Source organism: Homarus americanus, unplaced genomic scaffold (assembly GCF_018991925.1).
Source record: "Homarus americanus isolate GMGI-L3 unplaced genomic scaffold, GMGI_Hamer_2.0 scaffold13495, whole genome shotgun sequence".
In the NCBI taxonomy this organism is placed as follows: domain Eukaryota; kingdom Metazoa; phylum Arthropoda; class Malacostraca; order Decapoda; family Nephropidae; genus Homarus; species Homarus americanus.
The window spans coordinates 424,752-444,436 of NW_024727075.1; the positions used below are offsets into that span (position 1 = coordinate 424,752).

Here is a 19,685-nt window from a genome sequence, read left to right on the forward strand (position 1 = left end):
AATATATTTAGTGGTCTGCTGCCGACATCTCACAGCGGCCCAGCCATCGTCGACCCCATCAACCGGGAGACGACACACAGTTGGGGCCATCACAGTCACAACCCACCTCCGTCTCTTAAGGCTCGTCCCGACATGCACTGGGATAAAGAATGTCGACCGTTTTGCCTCTGGTCGTTGATGGCCTTATGTCCGCGACGGCTACAAGTGAGCAGGGAAAAAGGGGTATCATAATCTCCTTTTCATTACCTCTCTGCACATTAAATAAACTTAACCTCAACTTTTGTGTTACCTCTGTCTTCCTCGCCACACCTACGCCCGTGCCCACCTCACCCACAAACTCTACAACGACGATTGAAAATACCATAATCCCAGAGTGAACGAATAAAAAAACAAAAATAAGCGAGGGGATCCGAACGCGAAAAATGTCGCCCTCCAAGTGTGTGAGTGAGTGTGTGTGGGGGAGGTGGGAGGCGGCCATGATATACAGCTGCCCCCTACAGCGTCGCCCCACTGTGGGAAGCTGTTGGGGGAGACTCCCTGCCACATGTGGCCCACTGAGGATGATGCCACCACCGCTTCTCTCACCACCACCACCACCACCATCGCTACTATCGCTACTTTCACCACCACTGCTACTCTCATCACCACCACCACCCGCTACTCTCACCACCACTGCTACTCTCACCATCACCACCACCACCACCGCTACTGTCGCTACTCTCACCACCACTGTTACTCACACCAGTCACCACCACGCTCACTCTCTTCATCATTCAACTACCACCACCAATCACCACTACCCCCTACCACTTTCATCACACCCTTGACACTGACGTCTAGAGTAGCTGAAGGTCAAAGGGAGAGAGAGAGAGAGAGAGAGAGAGAGAGAGAGAGAGAGAGAGAGAGAGAGAGAGAGAGAGAGAGAGACCGAAGTTATGGAGGAGGGAAACAGAGGGAAAAGAGGGGAAGTGAAAGATAGAGAAAGAATAAAAAAAGAGGGAATGGGAGAGAGGGGAAAGAAAGAGAGAGATAGAGAGATGGAAGGGATGAGGGGAGGAACTAGTGACAGTGTAGGGATAAAGAATAAAAGGAGAGGAAAAAAAAAATATATATATATATAAAAGATAGAGGAGAATGTTTACTCGTCTGTGTTATCGCCTGCCACAGGGAGATGAGGGGAGAGAGGAGAGAATAAGGGAGAGGGGAAGGGAGAGAGGAGAGAATAAGGGAGAGGGGAAGGGAGAGAGAGAGGTACAGAGGGAATCGAGTGAGGAGGGAAGGAGAGAGGTGTGGGGAGAGGGAGGAGACTGACAATAGAAGAAAGACATGGAAGAGTGTGCAAGAGTAGGTAATAAAGAATGATGAGAGGTACAAAGGGAAAGGGATGGAGGAAGGGAGGGAGGAGGGAGGAGGGAGGGAGGGAGGGAGGGAGGGAGGGAGGGAGGAGAGGAGGGAGGGAGGGAGAGAGAGAGAGAGGAAAAGAATGAGAAAAAACAGGACAGGGAGGAAGGGAAGGAGGATGGGAAGGTAGGAAGACAGAGGAAAAGAACATTGGAAGGAGAGAGAGAGAGAGAGAGAGAGAGAGAGAGAGAGAGAGAGTAGGTTCATGCAACCAAGAGTAAAGTGTGGAGACAGAAATAAAATAGAATACAATAAAATAAAATACCTAACCTAACACAACATCAGATTGAAAAAAAATATAATAATTATATATATATATATATATTAATAAAAAATACATAAACAATTACTATACTGTAAAAGTAGAAAAGAAGAAAATATATATAAAAATACGAAAAACTGAAATAACTGGCTAAAGAAAATACTGAAGAAATCGTAACCAAAATATAAGAGTAAGAAATAAATCAAACTAATCAGAGAGAATAAAAAAAAAGTTGGGAAAAATTACAAAGGAGGTTTAAAAGAAAATTGTGGGGAGAACGAGGAAGAAAGAAATAATTAGGACGACTTACAAGGTGGACAGAAAATTCAGACCACAAAATCGCGAGAAAAAAAATGTGGAAAAGCGGAAAGGAAAGGAAAAATAAAATATACAAGTGAAAAAAAGGGGGGGAAAGAACGAATAAAAACAAAGAAAGCGAAAAAACACAAACAGTTCGTAGAAAAAAACAGAGTAAAGTGTAAATACAAACACAAAAAAACACAAAATAGACTCGAACAAAACATTCAGAAACGTGACTAAGAGGAACAGAGGAGAAGTAGCAAAGGATCCAAAGTTATACACAGATAACAGACCACAGGTAACACGTAACAGGTAATTCGTAACAGATAACAGGTAACACGTAACAGGTAATGCATAACAGATAACAGGTAATACGTAACAGGTAACACATAACAGATAACAGGCTGTAGGTAACACGTAACAGTTCACAGGTAACACGTAACAGAAACAATTAACAGATAGGATATGGTTTAAAAAAATAAATAAATAAAACAGAGGTGGATAACAAGAATCAGCAAAGGTGTAAGGAAGAATAGAGGGGAAAGAAAGGTGATGAATAAGAGACAAGGAATGATAAAAATGCAAAGGATCCAAAGTAATACAAAGAAGACGTAATTATGTAACACGAAGAATAACATGACGAGTGGGGAGGAGAGAAGGGGGGAAGGTGGGGAGGAGATAGAGAGAAAGAGGGGGGTTAGTTGAAGAGAGTGGAGGGAGGGAGGGGGAGGGGGGGAGTCTCTGTGTCCGTCAAAAGGCTGTAAGCTTATAGTGGAAGATGTGAATAGGACACGAGGACACGCCACCAGCAAATTAGGGTTAATCTGGACATGGGATGGACATGGGTGGGAAAATTCTCGGGAGGGAAAATCGTTGAGGATTTTTGTGTTTTTTTTTCGGTTGTATTATTATTATGTTAAAATATAATATCGACGTCACTGTTACTATTTTGGGGGAATTTTTTTTTTAAGAAGCATTTTGTTTTTGCATTTTTTTCCTTTTTTTTAAATATTTGTAACTTTCTTTTTATATACAGTATATTTTAAATTTCTGTCATTTAGCTACAGTTGTCTTTGAAGCTTAGTACGGGAAATGACTGTATTAAACAAACTATAGCCAAAAAAAAAAACCACATCTAGATTTTGGGTAAACAATTTCGTCCTGTTATTAACGTAGGAGTCAACAGTATGTCATAGAGATATACTTGGTAAATTGTACAAGAAGGTAATTTTTTTTACCTGTAAATAAAACAATCAACAGCCTCTCTTTCTGTTAACGAAGTGATAGATGATACGAGAATATAGATTGGCAAGTCATATTATGTTGTTTTAGGGTTTTTTTTAGGGGGGTGGGGGGTAGGGAGGAGGTTAGGGGAGGGGGCATTAAAAACAATAACACACGAGTGAATCACCGTCTATAACGAGGTGATTGATGACATAATAACTTCACACCAGGAGTTGAGGGAGTAGGAGGGTAGAGGGAAGGAGTGGGGAGAAGTGGGAGGGAGGGAGAGAAGTGGAAGGGGAAGAAAGGAAGGTCGAAGGAGTTGTGGAAAGGAAGGGAGAGGAGGGAGAGAGAAAGGGTAAATAGGAAGGGAAGGGAGAAGAGGAGGAAATCGAAAGGGAGGGGTAGGGGGGAAGGGGAGGAAGAAGGAGTGGGAAGGGATAACAAGGGTGAGAAGGAAGGGGAGGAACTCGTGGTATTCCAGCAATAGTGACCAGGGAACAGCGTTGAATGTACTTGGCGGCGATCAATAACAATAATTACATAATAACGCACTCGCAATTTGGGCCAGCTGTGTGTGGTCTAAGGTGCGATCAGTATGCTTTAATATTACTTTTGTTATGGTTTCCGTGCAGACATGACACCACCGTCTGTGTGTTACTAGGACTGCCTGACGACGCTCTACAATGTGTCACAAGATCAAGTTTTTTTGGAAGGTGGTCACTGTCTGGCAGCCTTTGATATATACAAATTATAATGTTATGTGTGTGTGTGTGTGTGTGTGTGTGTGTGTGTTTTCCTCTGTGCATGTGTATATACGCGCGTATATCTACATGCGTGTCTTCTTATATGTGTGCATGCGTGCGCCCCAAAGCTTTCTTTGTTTAATCCTGCCTGACATAATAAGCAACGAGCAATAATCCGCCAACTACCACCACCAGACACAGACGAATTTCACCGAAGGATTTACACGACGGAAACACAACACACCTGCACCTCACCTGCCCGTCTATACTAATTACATGTACAGGGTGGTCAGGATCTGGGCCGCGCCGTGAAGGTCATCCTCCAGGTGTCATGGGCGGTCATCACTAGCCTGGCACAGTTCTCCCTCCACGATCCGGTTCCTCGTCTCGACAAATACAGCCACACAGTCCCCCCCCATCCACATCCTGGTAAATTTACAGCCTCTTCACAGCCCCTTCCACATCCAGAAACACAGTCCCCATCATCCTAGTACACAGTCCCTTGAATACTTGAGGATTTTTCCCATCTGACTTAAAACTTAAAAAAATGACTAAAACATCAACAATAAGATAAGATAAGATAAGACACATGACATACGTTGATCTGTAATAAAATCGAGTAAATTATGGATATATAAAATATTTACAAGCAGAGGAAACAGAACACCTGGTGAACAACAACGGTGGGAACAGAACATGAGAGAACAAAATATGTGGGAGATTGAGGCTGGAGACTTGTAAAGTAAGATGGATGAACATTGTTGGAGATAATACAAGAATCTTTACAGTGTTGGAGATAATCATTTTTTTTTGCAGCGTTGGAGACAATGGCGGTCCTCGCTATGGTAATGGAGAAGGTCACAATTGTTTGGTCTAAGGCAATGAATACTGGTCTCTCTCTCTCTCTCTCTCTCTCTCTCTCCAACCTTTTGACTGGTGAGAAGGATTGGTGAGAATGATACCGATTTGGTGACAGTAGTGGTGACAGAAGTTGTTGTAGGAGAGGGAGAATGAAACAAAGGATTAAACAGAGAAGACAAAGGGAGAGGTAAGAATGCAGAAGAGGAAGATAGCGAGAGGGGAAGAAAATTAAAATAATGGGGGGGAGAGACAAAGACACAGCAAAGGGATGATATGGAGCAAGGAATCAGGGAGAGAGAGAGAGAGAGAGAGAGAGAGAGAGAGAGAGAGAGAGAGAGAGAGAGAGAGAGAGAGGTGGCGTTGAGTGAGAGAGTCGTAGGTGCAGTGAAGATGTAGTGTTATAAAGTGTAAGTGTAGTAGTAGATGAAATGTAGATTTAGTGGAGGGGTGTAGTGTGGTGTAACAAGTGGTGTTAGTAGGGAGGAGGCAAAAAGTGGGTAGGTGTAGTAAGAGTGTACAGTAGATGATGATGAAGGGGAAGAAGGGGGGAGGGGGTGTAGAGGAGGGGGGTTAAGAGAGGTCGGGGTGGGGGTGTAGTGAGAGTGAGTGTAGCGGCGGTGGGGTGGGGTGTAGTAAGTGAGAGTTTGAGGTACATCAGTAGGTGAGAGGTCATCGGAGTAGAGAACGTTATTGGCCACACCCTAAAAGAGGTCAGAGTGAAGTTCAGAGGTAAGGTCAGGGTGTCCTCCACAGGTGACTACGGTGACTGAAGACTGGTGACCCAATCCCCTCTACCTCCATCCTTCTCTCACTCTCTCAACTTGTGACGTATCCCTCCACCTTCTCTCCCACACCCCTCCTGCTCATTATATCAGTAGACGACTGGTGACGCTTCCTTTCTACAGTACGTCTTCTCTAACTCAGCGAGAGAGAGAGAGAGAGAGAGAGAGAGAGAGAGAGAGAGAGAGAGAGAGAGAGAGAGAGAGAGAGAGAGAGAAACACTTGTGACTAGCTAGATTTACCTGACCCTGAGCGCAGAACGTATACAACCTTTGCACAAGATGGAGAGATGATAACTAACTGGATCCATCGTCTCGTAATTCTCGCTATCGACTGTCTTGTTTTGATCCAGCCGACGATCATACATGTAATAATGAATTTGTAAACATAAAAAAAAATAACTTCCTCGAGTGTGATTTCGCTTACATGTTGGCAGCCACCAAGACTACTCGAGACACCGTTTCCTTTCATTCTCTCAGGAATTGGTAATAAGCGTCTCACCTTTTTTTTTTCGATGACGGTGTGGCCAGACAAAGAGTGTAAAGATGTTGGGGGAGGGGGTGAAATGGATGGTGGGAAGAACAGTAAATGACAAAAAAAAAATGATGAGGATAATGAAGACACAAGACACAGACGATCAAATGGACGACGAAATAAGAGACGAAGAGAGGGTCAGAGGACAAGTAAAAACACACTGAAGAATGAAGACGAAAGAGTGGGATGGGTAGCAATTACCACCCCCCCCCCCCCCCAAAAAAAATAGGGGAAAATTAGTGAAAAAATAATGGAAAGGAATAATAATAATCTAAAAAACATTAAGAGTGAAGAAGAATGACTTGGAGTTCTAAGTCAGGTATAAATAATCATGGAATAGAGAAGCTGTTTAGGAATGACACAAGAATGAAAATAAGACTTGGAATGACGTTATGATAACCTCAGAGACAAAGTAAATGATAAAAAAAACAAGGAATGACATAGAAATGATGAAGGTTAGAGAAGAGAGATTAAGAATGACTCAAGAATGACCCAGGGATGAAGAAAATGCCACAAAGGAAAGCAACCAATAGATTGTGTAATGCTTAAGTGACGCCAGTAATAGGTCATCCCCCTCAAAGGTAAACCACACAGTTACTCAATTACCACGAGGTCAGTACTACAATGGTGGAGGCCAGATACACCTATCGTGGGTCAGGAGGTTGAGGGTTAGGTTAGGTCAACAGATCAAGGGTATGTTAGCTGTTGAAACCAATTGTTGAAGGCTGGGCTAAATGTCGAAGGGTAAGTTTGCTGTATAGGGTCAGGTCAGCTTAGAACACGAGGAGGTCGACTTCTAAGGAGCTGGTCAGATGAGAGAGAGAGAGAGAGAGAGAGAGAGAGAGAGAGAGAGAGAGAGAGAGAGAGAGAGAGAGAGAGAGAGAGAGAGAGAGAGAGAGAGAGAGAGAGAGAGAGAGAGAGAGAGAGAGAGAGAGAGAGAGAGAGAGAGAGAGAGAGAGAGAGAGAGAGAGAGAGAGAGAGAGAGAGAGAGAGAGAGAGAGAGAGGCACACAACTGATGGAGGCAGATCATTGTAATTATCGGTTACTGTTGGTCACGACTGGAGTCCACCCCAAAGACTGGCCACCTCCTCCTCCTCCTCCTCCACCTCCTCCTTCTCTTTTCTCCTCTTCCTCCACTTTCAATTTCCTTCCTTTCTTCTCCCTCTTCTGTTTTTTAACCACCATTCACCCCCCCCCCTTTACTCACTCTAGTGCTCCTGCTCCTTCTCTCCTCTTTCCTTCTTCACTCTTCCTTTCTTCTCCTGCCCTCTCAACTCCACTCTTACACTCCTTTTACATCTCTTCCTCTAATTCCTCTTTCTTAAACTTTCCTCACATCCTTCTATCGCATTTCTTCCCTATAACTATTCTCCTATCCTTCTTCTTCTCTCCCTCTACCTGTCCTTCCCACTCTTCTTTACATGGAATAAATATTGAACATTTTCCTTCGCTTTGTGTAACTGATTTTGTTTATTTAAAATGGTTGATTATTATTATTATCATTATTATTATTACTATTATTGTTATTATTATTATTATTATTATTATTATTATTATTATTATTTGGGGTCCTGTTGTTATTATCACTTTTTTTCTAATATTAACAATTACGATGTCGAACTTTACTACATTATAGAACCGAGAGGTAGAGTTAATGGGAAGGCTGGAGAGAAGTGAGGGAAAAACTCTACGGGATTTTCTAACCGTGGAAAAAAACACGATCAAAGAGGAACTAAATACAGGTATATTTCATCTCGAGTTTATTTACTGTATAATCTATTTCTACCTGTATGACCATTACCTCAATTAACAAGTCTATTTTAACACACCGTTCTCAATCCCTAATCCATTTTATAACCAACGAAACAAATAACAAATATTTATAATATATATTCAACATCTTAATTCATACCTGTGTACACAAGAACATATTAATCCCCTCTTATAACTCATCTAATTATTAAAAGAGACAGACCTACACACACCTCATACCTGCATTACTAATTACCTGTAAAAAATTAATTCTATGCAGCTTCTATTACATCATAAGCATTAATAAATAGAGGTTTTAGCTAGAGTTGTCGTGATAAAATCAAGCTCAGGTAGGACAGGTTTTTATTAAGTGTTCGTCGTGGTAAATGCAGAAGGTATTATGCTTAGCCCTTGAGGGAGAGACCGCTTTAAAATGACCCATGACAACTGAACACTTTAGTAGCCGTGAAATTATGTGGTAAACAAAAACAAAATCATAATAAAAACATCAAAAAACAGAAATACAATTACAATGAACAAATAATTAATTATCCAAATCAATATATTTTTTTACTAATTAACTATGATATAATTACAATGAACAAGTAAATATTAACTTAATTATATAAACTAATATATTTTGGGGGAAATAATTAAGGTATTAACTCCCTTAAAAGCTAACTAACTGACTGCCAAACTAACTAACATATCCACCAATTAACTAACAACCATACTGACGTGTTAACTAACCAGATAAAAAATACTAAATAATAAATTAACAATTTCTAAATAATAAATAAAGAAAAAACAAACATATGAATAAATAAAAAAAAACGCAAACAATAAATAAAAGATCCCAAACAAAAGATTGAACTAAACTTTATAGAATTTACCAAATAAATCAATTATAGAAATTATAGAACAAGCACAATTTTTTTTCTCTTCGTTCAAAGGCAAAACAAACAAGCAAGAGAAATTCTAAACGATATACAATGACAAACACAACTTACAAAGATAAACAAAAACAAAACAAACAGATTTACAGTTAACCAATAATTATTTATGACAAGTAGAATAAACAGATAAATAGGAAAATAGTGATACAGGGAAAATAACGATAAGGTAAAAACAAAGATAAAGGAAAAATAACGATAGAGGGAAAATAAGGATAAAGGGAAAATAACGATAGAGGGAAAATAACGATAAGGACAAAACAACGATAGAGGGAAAATAAGGATATAGGGAAAAACAACGATAAAGGGAAAATAACGATAAAGGGAAAAATAACGATAAGGGGAAATAACGATAAGAGGAAAATAATGATAAAGGGAAAATAAGGATAAATTGAAAAAAAAATATATAAAACATAAATTCCTTAGTTAAAACATGATAACTAAAATGGAAATAAAAGGGAAAAATTAATCATCATAAACTGTTAATTAGGAAGAAACAAGATAAAAATTACTAATGATAATAATAATGACAATGAAAATAATGAACATAAATTTGTAGAAAAATATGATAGGACGAATAAAACTAATGTGGAGAAAGAAAGGTTAGTAAAATGAAATACTAATAATAATTGATGACAATGAAGAGGAGTGAGAAGGAGGGAGGTAAGATAATGAAAACAAAGATGATCGAGAGAGACAGACAGAGAGGGAGAGAAAGAGAGTAGAAGAAAAATAAAATAAAACAACAGGAAACAATGAAGAGACAAAAAAAAAGAAAAACGCACCGGAAAAATATCAAAACAAAAATATACCAATGATAAGAATATATTTCAACAGAACACAATTTCCTAAGAGACACAAAAAAAAACTATCCTTAACTAATGTCTAATATATCTTGTGCAGTGAAAAAAAATAACATAAAGTGACTTAGTTTACATACATATAAAAAAAATTAAGTACTGATGTATAGAAATAATAATTAATAAAACGATAAATATCAATACGTGTGGAGGAAAAAAAAATTACTTTGCAATACACACTCACAAGACACACTCACACTCTCCCTCACACCCTCACCCATTTATCTTTCTCCGGGAGCCTTGTGTGGTCTCAGGAGCGTACTTAACCTACAACCTTGTGGTCACTGATTATTGTACTGTACCACCTTGCTTACCTCAAGTAATATATATACTGTATATCTGTGGGTTAAAATGTATCTCTAATAACTGTATTTTTTTATATTTTTTTTTACTTATCCCACCAGTCGATTTATCTATACCAAATCTGTGGTAAAACTGATTATTGTTGTATTATTCTGAATTAGTTACCTCAGCTAATGAATAAATTAGTGGGATTAATATGGTGTAAGTTGTATCGTTTGTGTTATAAGAGTAATACAGTGACTATAATGTCGATATTATTTTGGGGAGGAGGGGATGAGGGGGTGTGTTTGTGTTGTGTGTATACTGACGCCAACAACAATTTGGGGAACTTGATGGAGCCGAAGACTAGATAGATAAAAGAGAAACCTTGGAATAAAAGGTTTCGTCGGGAAAACAATAAAGCCTCACCTTTCAACATCTCACAAGCTGTTCACAGTAAATGTCACCGGCTATCGCACGTTCTCCCAGGTAACGCAATCATCACCCGGCTGTTATTTTGATTTAGCTGTCATCATCATTATCATCATCGTCTGTTCTCTTCAAACACTATTGGGCTCGAATGATTACCTTAGATGTCACGGGTGTCAGATATTCATTTAACATTGAATGGTTCCTGGTGTCGCCTTAAAAACACCGCTGCTGGCTGCACTTATTCCTCTTAAACATCGCCAGTATTAGGTGTGACTTTAACATCGCTGGCATTGGGCATTACCTAAAACATCGGTGACCCCAGAAGACCTCTCAATATCAATAATATCACCCACTCATCAAGCAGGGTCGTATATATATATCACTAACACTGGTTGCCCCGTTGACCGTATAATTACCATCGTGGTTTGCGTCAGTTATCGGAGACATCAAGGCACTTAACTTCACAGCGGCTTGTCGGTTCAGAGCTTCAGCCAGGAACAGCGTAAAGTAACATGGCAGCAAATTTAGGAACTCCAAATGTTTAATATTGCAAACATGTCTACGATTAGTGAGGATTTTATTTTTATTTTGTATTAATGAGATCATGAGCTAACCTAACCTAACCTATCCGAGGACACCTGAAGAAGATACCTGCTAGAGGAACAAAAAAACAGGTAAGAAATTAACAGGTAATGAGATATAGTCAAGCCAATACATACAGGTACACAGAAGTAAGGGAGGAGCGTGTGAGAAAGAACAAGATACGGATCAGGAGAGTAATAATCACGAAACACAGCAAGACGTGAAAGTAAAGAAGAACCAGACTAAACCTAACCTAACCTAACCTAATGTCACTTACCTTACATTAACCCCGACATAAACCCAACACCTTATTAGTAACAGTCAAGAGTTTAGGGAAGAAAAAACCTGGAGACTTAGCCAAGACACCGAGGGAAGGGGGGGGGGTGGTGGTTGGTCACTCGCTCTTTACAGTATATCACGGAGGACGACTGAGAATCTGTACCCAAGACAAGAGAAATTAAGGGTGAAATAGATAGATAGATAGATAGATATTAAGTACAATCGCTATACAAGTTCAAGATGTAATGTAGACAATGAAGGTACAGTATAGAGTCTAAGCTTCATGTAGTCTATGTAGTTAAGATGTCGATAAAAAAAACGTAGTAGATTGTTTACTCGATATCACACAATTAACAGAGGCGAGGTTTTCCCCGCTAAGATATGGGCCATAACTCAGGGGAATAACATGAGCTAGACTTTCATTATACCAAGTTGCTTACCAAATATCGTATCGATCAGGGAAACCTTTTTCAAGTTACTGACTGACAAATGGCAGGGAGGGACAGGGGTAACACGACAGGTATAGGTCTCTTGTATCCTAGGGCGAGGCATAACATGCCACTTGAGGTATTACTAATAAAACTTGGAGCAACAAAGAGCAACAAAGGCCAACCTAAGTCAGCTGTCGTGCACCGTGCACTATGTTTAGGCGGAAGTCAGACACGCATCGTTGTTTGTCCTTAAAAGGCTAACTTAAGTATCGACTTGCGCAAATAAGGATGGTGGCAGCGGCAATACTACCATGGTGATGTTTAACACTCATTGATACTCACTCAGGGTAATATGGATTTACTAATAACCTGCAGAGGATAATCGTTCAAAGAGTTTGTGTCGCCACTCTTACAACAATTGATTACTCCGAGACGTAATTTGCTATTTGCTTCTACTTTATATTTGAAATACTTGATATGCATTTTGCACACGCACATACGTTCTCACACACACACACACACACACACACACACACATATATATATATATATATATATATATATATATATATATATATATATATATATATATATATATATATATATATATATATATATATATATATATATATATATATATATATATATATATAACGCTCACGAGGCAAATTAATATCATTTAAAATAAAATAAAAATCACGATGTGTTTCTCTTTCTTATACACAACTCTTCTATTTATACTATTTTTTTCTTGGTGAATTAAGGTGTGTTGGGCAGAGTTAAGCAGCGAGCGTGGCTGAGTGTATCTTGGGCAAACACGGCCAACAAGGGTCACCTGGGACATAAGGATGAATAAGTAATGATGCCCCATCACGACACTGGCCGCAGCCTTAATGATCGTAATATGCAAAACACCCATCATATATAATGAGAGTATTCGCTACACATCCAGCACTTACGGCTCCCCTTCTCTCACCACAACGCAAAGTGGTTTTAAATAATTCTTACAACTGCCGATGAAAACTATATATGTACACTATATAATTTTTTCCCTACAACTGGAAATTCGCTTTGATGGTCGAGGGTGTTGCACCTTTAACCGTGAAGAGCATTATGTTAATTATTGTGTGTTACAGTTGGCCCTCCGGCAGTCGCACACATGTATATAACCGCCGCTAATTATTTAGTGTGAGAAGACTTTATAATCATTACAAGAAAATATTAATAAAGATGAGTCACAGAAACAACGACAAAGGGGATAATTTTTTCCTTTGTGCCCTAAGGTATTAACCCCAAACATCCCAAGTCATTTAATTACCGGCTGTACTTAGTGTAAGAATAAATGTTAAAAGTAAAGAGTTTTAATACTAAGGATGTGTCTTATAGGCGTCCTCAACTCCTTTATATATATATATATATATATATATATATATATATATATATATATATATATATATATATATATATATATATATATATATATATATATATATATATATATATATATATACAGTATATGTGTGTGTGTGTGTGTGTGTGTGTGTGTGTGATGCAGGCACTGTTTCTACAACAACTTCGAAAATAATACACCCATAATAACGTAGCAGTTTATTCAGTTATAAGATAATATTGTCATATTCGTATACTTTCGTGAACAAGATCTATGGATCTATATGTTGTTAATGACATGAATTTTTATTCATTTGAGGGAGAATCAGTGAATATTGCCTGTGGGTGTGACCAGGTTGACCCGCCCTTGACGCCCCCACGACGCTCAGTTCCCTCCACCTCCGCCCTGCCCCATATACGTCAGCCCTAGTGGCCACATCAGCGGCTCCTGCACCCACCTCTACAGCCACTACCGGAGCTCTCTCTCTCTCTCTTTCTCTCTCTCTCTCTCCGTCCCCGCCCCGGGCACTCCAACACGCGAGGCTGTCCTTATCCCGGCCAATAATTCTGCAAGGAAGTCTGCCAGGTATTGAGGCTGCGGCAAGGGATCTACCTGGGCCGCAGGCGGTTCTCGACCTTCCCCCAGCCCCCACTCTGCAGTCGCGCCGCCTACTGCTGCTGCTCACTCCCTCATTACTGCCGCCACCCCACCACCGCACGATTGGCAGGTCGGACTAGGTGATTAGGTGACTGGGCCGAGTGGTGAAGGGTTTAATAATACTAAAATACCTTGCATCGTATTCTCATTCCTCCGTATCTCTTCGTTCACAATACCTGAAAACGCTTTTAAGCATAACTAAATACACACAATTTAGTTTTGGGATACAAGTTATTTAGTCCAAAAAGCTTTAATTAGCTTCCTTTACGATCCAATAAAAACATTAACTAAGTCAATGAGGAATATCTAAGTCCATGTTGAGGCGACGGAGACACAGTCGGTGCCTAACACTCGCTCTCTGTTATGAGGCAACGGTGAGACGTGTGATGGGGAGGTGTGTTGTGGTTAAGATATCCAAGTTTCCCTAAGTCACCAACACGATGCATCAGCAACTTCAAAGCAGCATATTTTGTCCTTGTACCAGAGCACTGGGCCCCAGCACCTCCCACACGCCCCTGTGAGGTACGGACATCTTCGAGGATATCTGCGGAGGCGAGGAAACACATTCCCTTATGCTATGTGTGGTGAGACAAGAACTCTGATGTAGCACATTTAAGGACGTGCTGGAAACAACACATGGAGTGTAATTCCTAGATACGCATGAACCAGTCATTATGCAAACCACAAAGTAGTGTAGCGTAGCAGTGGGGGTCTGCCCTCTCGCCCTCGCCAGCGGCCGCTCCCTATAATATCCCTTTATTGCTTAATGTTAGCCTTCCGTGAAACACGCTAATTGTAGCTTACATGACTATAGCTGGGTGTCAGGTGCCTAGTTAGTAGCAGTTGGTAGAAAGAACGACTTAGAATAATGATCAGTTGAGACAAGACAAGAGGATATCGTATACTTTGGTTACATCACAGCACTCCTGCGGACCACTGCTGCCCCCCCCCCTTCCCATCACGCCCACTTATTGATATAATATTATGGTTATCACGCCAGGATAGCATGAAGGCACTTGTTTACTATCCATATCTACATAACTAGGGCAGAGGTTAGCCGAGTTACTGAACATACCCAAACCACGACGGAGTAAAAAAGGTCCAATAATTTACTCAGCATTTGCAATATTGATCAGACATCGGGCATTACTCAAACAAGATGCAACATAAGACAAAACATTACTGATCTTCATTTATAAAGACTGAACCAATAATACGGTTGAACTCTTATATTTCATATCGAACCGCGAACACTGGATCAATCCCCTGACGCGGCACTAGAGGCGGAAACGTGTGGGGACACAACCTACAACATTTGGTGTTTTGCCACATTATCACTGACTAGCACCTCGACGTCCTTAACGCCAACACTTAGAAAAAAGAAGAACAATGAAAATCGGGTACATATCCCGACTCGAAACCCGACACACTGCTTCCACATTCTCTAATCTCAAACATGCCCGGCCCTTGGGGGAAGAATTCACATTAAACCACTAAACCAGCAAGATCTTAATACCGGGTCGACTCTGGCCCCCATCAACATAACTCTCACCACTCACTCGACCAACTGAGATCTCACTTCTCGACACGATAAGTGGACGAGAGTCTACAGGTGGGTGGTGGCACAGCGCTGACACGGTCGTCTGGAGCACCTACCGTCACCGAGGTCGATGCTAACACTCAAGCTGGATTCAGAAAAGTCGAGTATGTGAGTCCTACGGTGACCGATGCCGCCGTCGCTAGCTAACACACACCCACGTGGCTTGAAGAACGGACTCGTCCCCGCGGTCCCCCACTGATGCAACAGCACCCTTGCTACTGCCCCACACTCCCTGCCTCACTCACTCTTAACCCTCCCACTACCCTCCGCCTCCTCCCCCTCCTCCTGCTGCCGCTCCTGCACCGCCTACCCTGGGATCACCCTGACTTAGTACCCGTAATTGGCTCCTTAGTCTACCTCCGACAGGACGCCCTAATAGTCACACAGGTGGGAATTTATCACAGTTCGTAGTCTACATTGCACCAGGTTTTATTGACACTACGTTTAATCCGTTCAGGCAGAAGCAACACATTTTAAATTTTTTATGTAAATGAAAAGGAAATAGAAGGTTATTGCACTGTTATCACTACACATACGACTGCTGGCTAGTAAGGATAAACACTACAAGAGCGCTAAGACAGTATAGCCACAAAACCAATAAACACAATACTAGATAATGAAAAACAAAATCAGATGACTGGCTGTTACCTCGGCTGGTCGAGGGGACGCGTGGGTGTAGTGGCCGTAGTGAGGTGTGGAAGGGCGTCTTACCTCGTCCAGGTTGGAGAAGAAGAGGTTACGGGGCACGGGAAAAGACGGGGGCGTGGCAGTCGAGTAGTGCATCTTCATAGCACTCATCACCCCTCCCTCAGGTGGTAATCACCTGCGGAGGTTAGTTTCCGCCTCTTATCTTTGATATAACCACTTGTCTAAATTCTCAATATACACTTTGGTTCTTGTTTACACACACAAAATCCTAAGTGTCCAACTGCCCCTCCGCGCAGATGATCCCAGGTGCCTTCTGCGCAACCACCTGTTTGTTTCTGGCACAGTCAGCTGGGTGCGCCTGGCAGAAGGTGAGAGGCGCGGGCCCAGGAAATTGTTGCAGGTGGTGTCGGGGGCTGGACACACTGGTGACGGCAGAGCACTGACCAACAGCTCACTTCTCAAACCTTGACTTCGGTAGGCAAGGAGCGGAGCTCGAAAGACAACACCCTTTCAACTTGTCTTTATAAGAGGCAGGTTTAGCACATTTAAAATAATTTTCCTTTCCATTTAAACAAATGTCCATATATACTGTATATATATATACGTAAATATATATTTCTTAACAAAATGAACCATATACATATAAATTTATTTTCTAAGAGTTAATGAGTTCTCATTAATAACAAACTTGGGCGGAATCCTTTTTATTTTCAACACAGGAATGGTTAGTGATATTCCAGACGGATGTGGTGGACGGGTGGATAGTTTCTCCAGGAGCGACACAGCTGGCCGTGGTGGCGGAGCAACAAGGCACAAGCTAGAAACTGCGGGGTGAGGCGGGCTAGTGGGTGGGAGTGCCCGCGGGAGAGTGGCGCCGGACAGAGGCAGGCCGCGGGTGGGTAGTATCACGCACGACAGCCAACGTGTGAGTGAGCGCCAGAGAGTGAGTGTGGCCGGGCCCACCACGCACGCTGTCTCCACTACCGCCATCACTACCACCACCACCACCGCTCCCGCCGCCGCTCCTCCTGCCGAACGTGCGTGCGTGTGTGGCTTGCGGAGGTCGGCCAGTCCTCAGAAGTCTCGTCGCCGCGGCGTCGCAGTCCAAGGCTCTCCTCCCTGCCGACAACCACCTCACTTCTTTGTCCTGCTTCTTCCCTCCCCGCCTCCTGCAGTTGTCACCAGGCCTATTGCCACCCATCATTACCACCACCCCCAGTGCCACACCACCATCGTCACTACCATCATACTTACCACTACATAAATCGACGTAGTGTTCTCCAAACCACCACCACGAGAGTTGGTAACGACCCAACCACCACTCCATCACCTTACACGATAGTCCACCAAGACGATAGTTAGTCCACACACACACACAAACGTAGTGACATTAGCACAGTGAGTTTAAATGTGCCCTTTTGTTGCTAATGTATGTATGTATGTATGTATGTATGTATAAACACTAAAACACGATATGGTTGGTCACTGCCACAAGGGTGTATGAAGTATGGATGAGTGGATGAATCATACTGAATCAATATGTATTATAAACAGGACGTGAATAAGTGTGAATACCGATCGATTTGTGACACTCCAAACCATGAATTAGTCAGAGTGAATAAGTGAATGTTGGGAGTACGTGTGAATGTTGGGAGTACGTGTGAATGTTGGGAGTAAGTGTGAATGAAAGAGAATGAAAAAAAGACGAGAATGAATGAATGAAAGAAGAAATTTGTAGTGATGAATATGCCTAAGAGACTCTCAGTGTTGTTGTAACTGAGTGAGAACTGGTGAGGGAGTGTGTGGGAGGGTGGGGGAGTGTGTGGGAGGGAGAAGGGGATGTGTGGGGAAGTGTGTGGGAGGGTGAGGGTGTTTGAGAAGGAGGTGGGGGGTGGGGAGGGGGGAGGGTGAAGGGAGGGGAGCGGGAGGGGGGCGTGGGAGGGTAAGAAGGGGAGGGGTGAGGGGGGCGGTGGGGGTGAGAGGGGGCGTAGTGGGAGGGTGAGGGGGGCGAAGGGAGGGTGAGGGGGGTGTGGGAGGTGAGGGGAGTGTGTGAGAGGGGAGGGGTGTTTGAGTGAAGGAGTGGGGGGTGATGGAGTGTGGAGGTGAAGGGGAGGGAACGTGTGGGAGGGGGAGCGTGGGAGGGTGGGCGTGGGGAGGGTGAGGGGGCGTGGGAGGTGAGGGAGACTACTACTACTACTACTAATAATAATCGATTCAAATTATACTATGAACAGGTAAGACATAAAAACACCTGGTGATATTGATGAATGGGTGGGTCATTTAACAAAGCTTTCAGTACCCCCAAAAAAAAAGGGAGGAAACACGGGGTACAAGTTAACTGGAGTAAGATAGTGGGGGGGGGGAAAGTTGCTGGTGTGCTGTGATGTCGACCAGCTATACGTGGACGAATGTGTGGATGTTGGAATAAGAGACTGCGCGGTTGTGGATCTTGTGGTTGTGGGTGATGTGGTGTGGGACAGCGTGGTTGTGGGTGTTGAGCTGAAGGAGTGTGTGGATTAGTGGTGAGGAAGTGCGTGGGTGGAGGTGTGTGTCTCAGCATGTACATATGTGTGTGTGTGTGTGTGTGTGTGTGTGTGTGTGGCAACGCACGAAGGTTCACCAAACACCTGGCCTCCCTCTCACTTAACCACTACTATAATTCCCAACTAAAACACACACACACGACCACCCCCTATACATGCACACGACACCCTCCCACACATACGAACACCCCCCCACACACACGAACACCACCCACACACACGAACACCCACCACACACACGCACACGAACACCCCCTGTCCCCCCCACCCCCACACAAGATAATGGCCCCCCAAACATACCAGGCCCCAATTAGTATCATAGGTAAAAACGTGTTGGACTTTTGCTTAATAAATCAATATCACTGTAGAGTCACTCACAGCCTTGGTAACTCAGGTAAGCGAGCACTTACTTACTGCAGGTAGCCACCATCCTTTCGCCTCCTGGACACATACCTGGAAGAAATAAAGAACAATTAATTTATTCTGTTTCGTTATGGGAAATGTTTAATAATAATAATAATAATAATAATAATAATAATAATAATAATAATAATAATAATAATAATAATAATAATAATAATAATAATAATTATAACATATAATCAAGGGTAAGACGGCTTTTGTTTGTTTGTTTGGTTAGGTCTCGTGCTAAAAGTTGTCCCTCATTTTGTACTCTCTCTCTCTCTCTCTCTCTCTCGTTTTTTCCTATGAATTTTAGTTTTTATTTTGTCTTTTTTTTCCATTATAAGTTGTCCTTCATGCTTACGTATGTCTCAAACGAACATCTACCAATTATCTCTCTAAGTTTCCTACTCACTGTACACTTATACGTCTGTCCACACTTTTTCCTCATTTTTTCCTTCTACATTTAGTTCGTACAAGAAGAACTTGCTAAATGGATTCAGGAGTTTATTTCCCATACATATTATTCCTAAATTTCTTATATCCACCCCCCCCCCCAACTCCAAGCTTATTTTTTTCCTTATTTACCGATTTTATTTTTAAACGCTTATCTTCCATCTTCTTTGAGGTTTTTTCTTCGTGTGTTTAAATCTGGAGTTTTATTTTTATTTTTTGGTTATATTGTTAATTTTCTACTTTACCTAAACGTCTCCTTCGTGGTCTGTTAAATGTCTTAACTTGATTTTATCCTTTAATGTGTCACTT

At 41.8% G+C, this 19,685-nt stretch overlaps 1 protein-coding gene across 4 annotated transcripts in view; it reads right to left on the reverse strand.

Moving 5' to 3' along the window:
* Positions 1 to 16,912, reverse strand: part of LOC121865764 (zinc finger protein rotund-like) — a 166,193-nt gene extending 149,281 nt beyond the window's left edge. For 2 of the 4 annotated variants that reach the window (XM_042365314.1, XM_042365313.1), the window contains exon 1: positions 15,976 to 16,912. In XM_042365314.1, the coding sequence (XP_042221248.1) occupies positions 15,976 to 16,125 (150 nt within the window). In that variant the 5' untranslated portion in view covers positions 16,126 to 16,912. Of the gene's footprint in view, positions 1 to 15,383; positions 15,534 to 15,975 lie in introns of those variants that run through there. The other 2 variants (XM_042365315.1, XM_042365316.1) reach the window with 2 other exon arrangements.
* Positions 16,913 to 19,685: the final 2,773 nt, after the last annotated feature.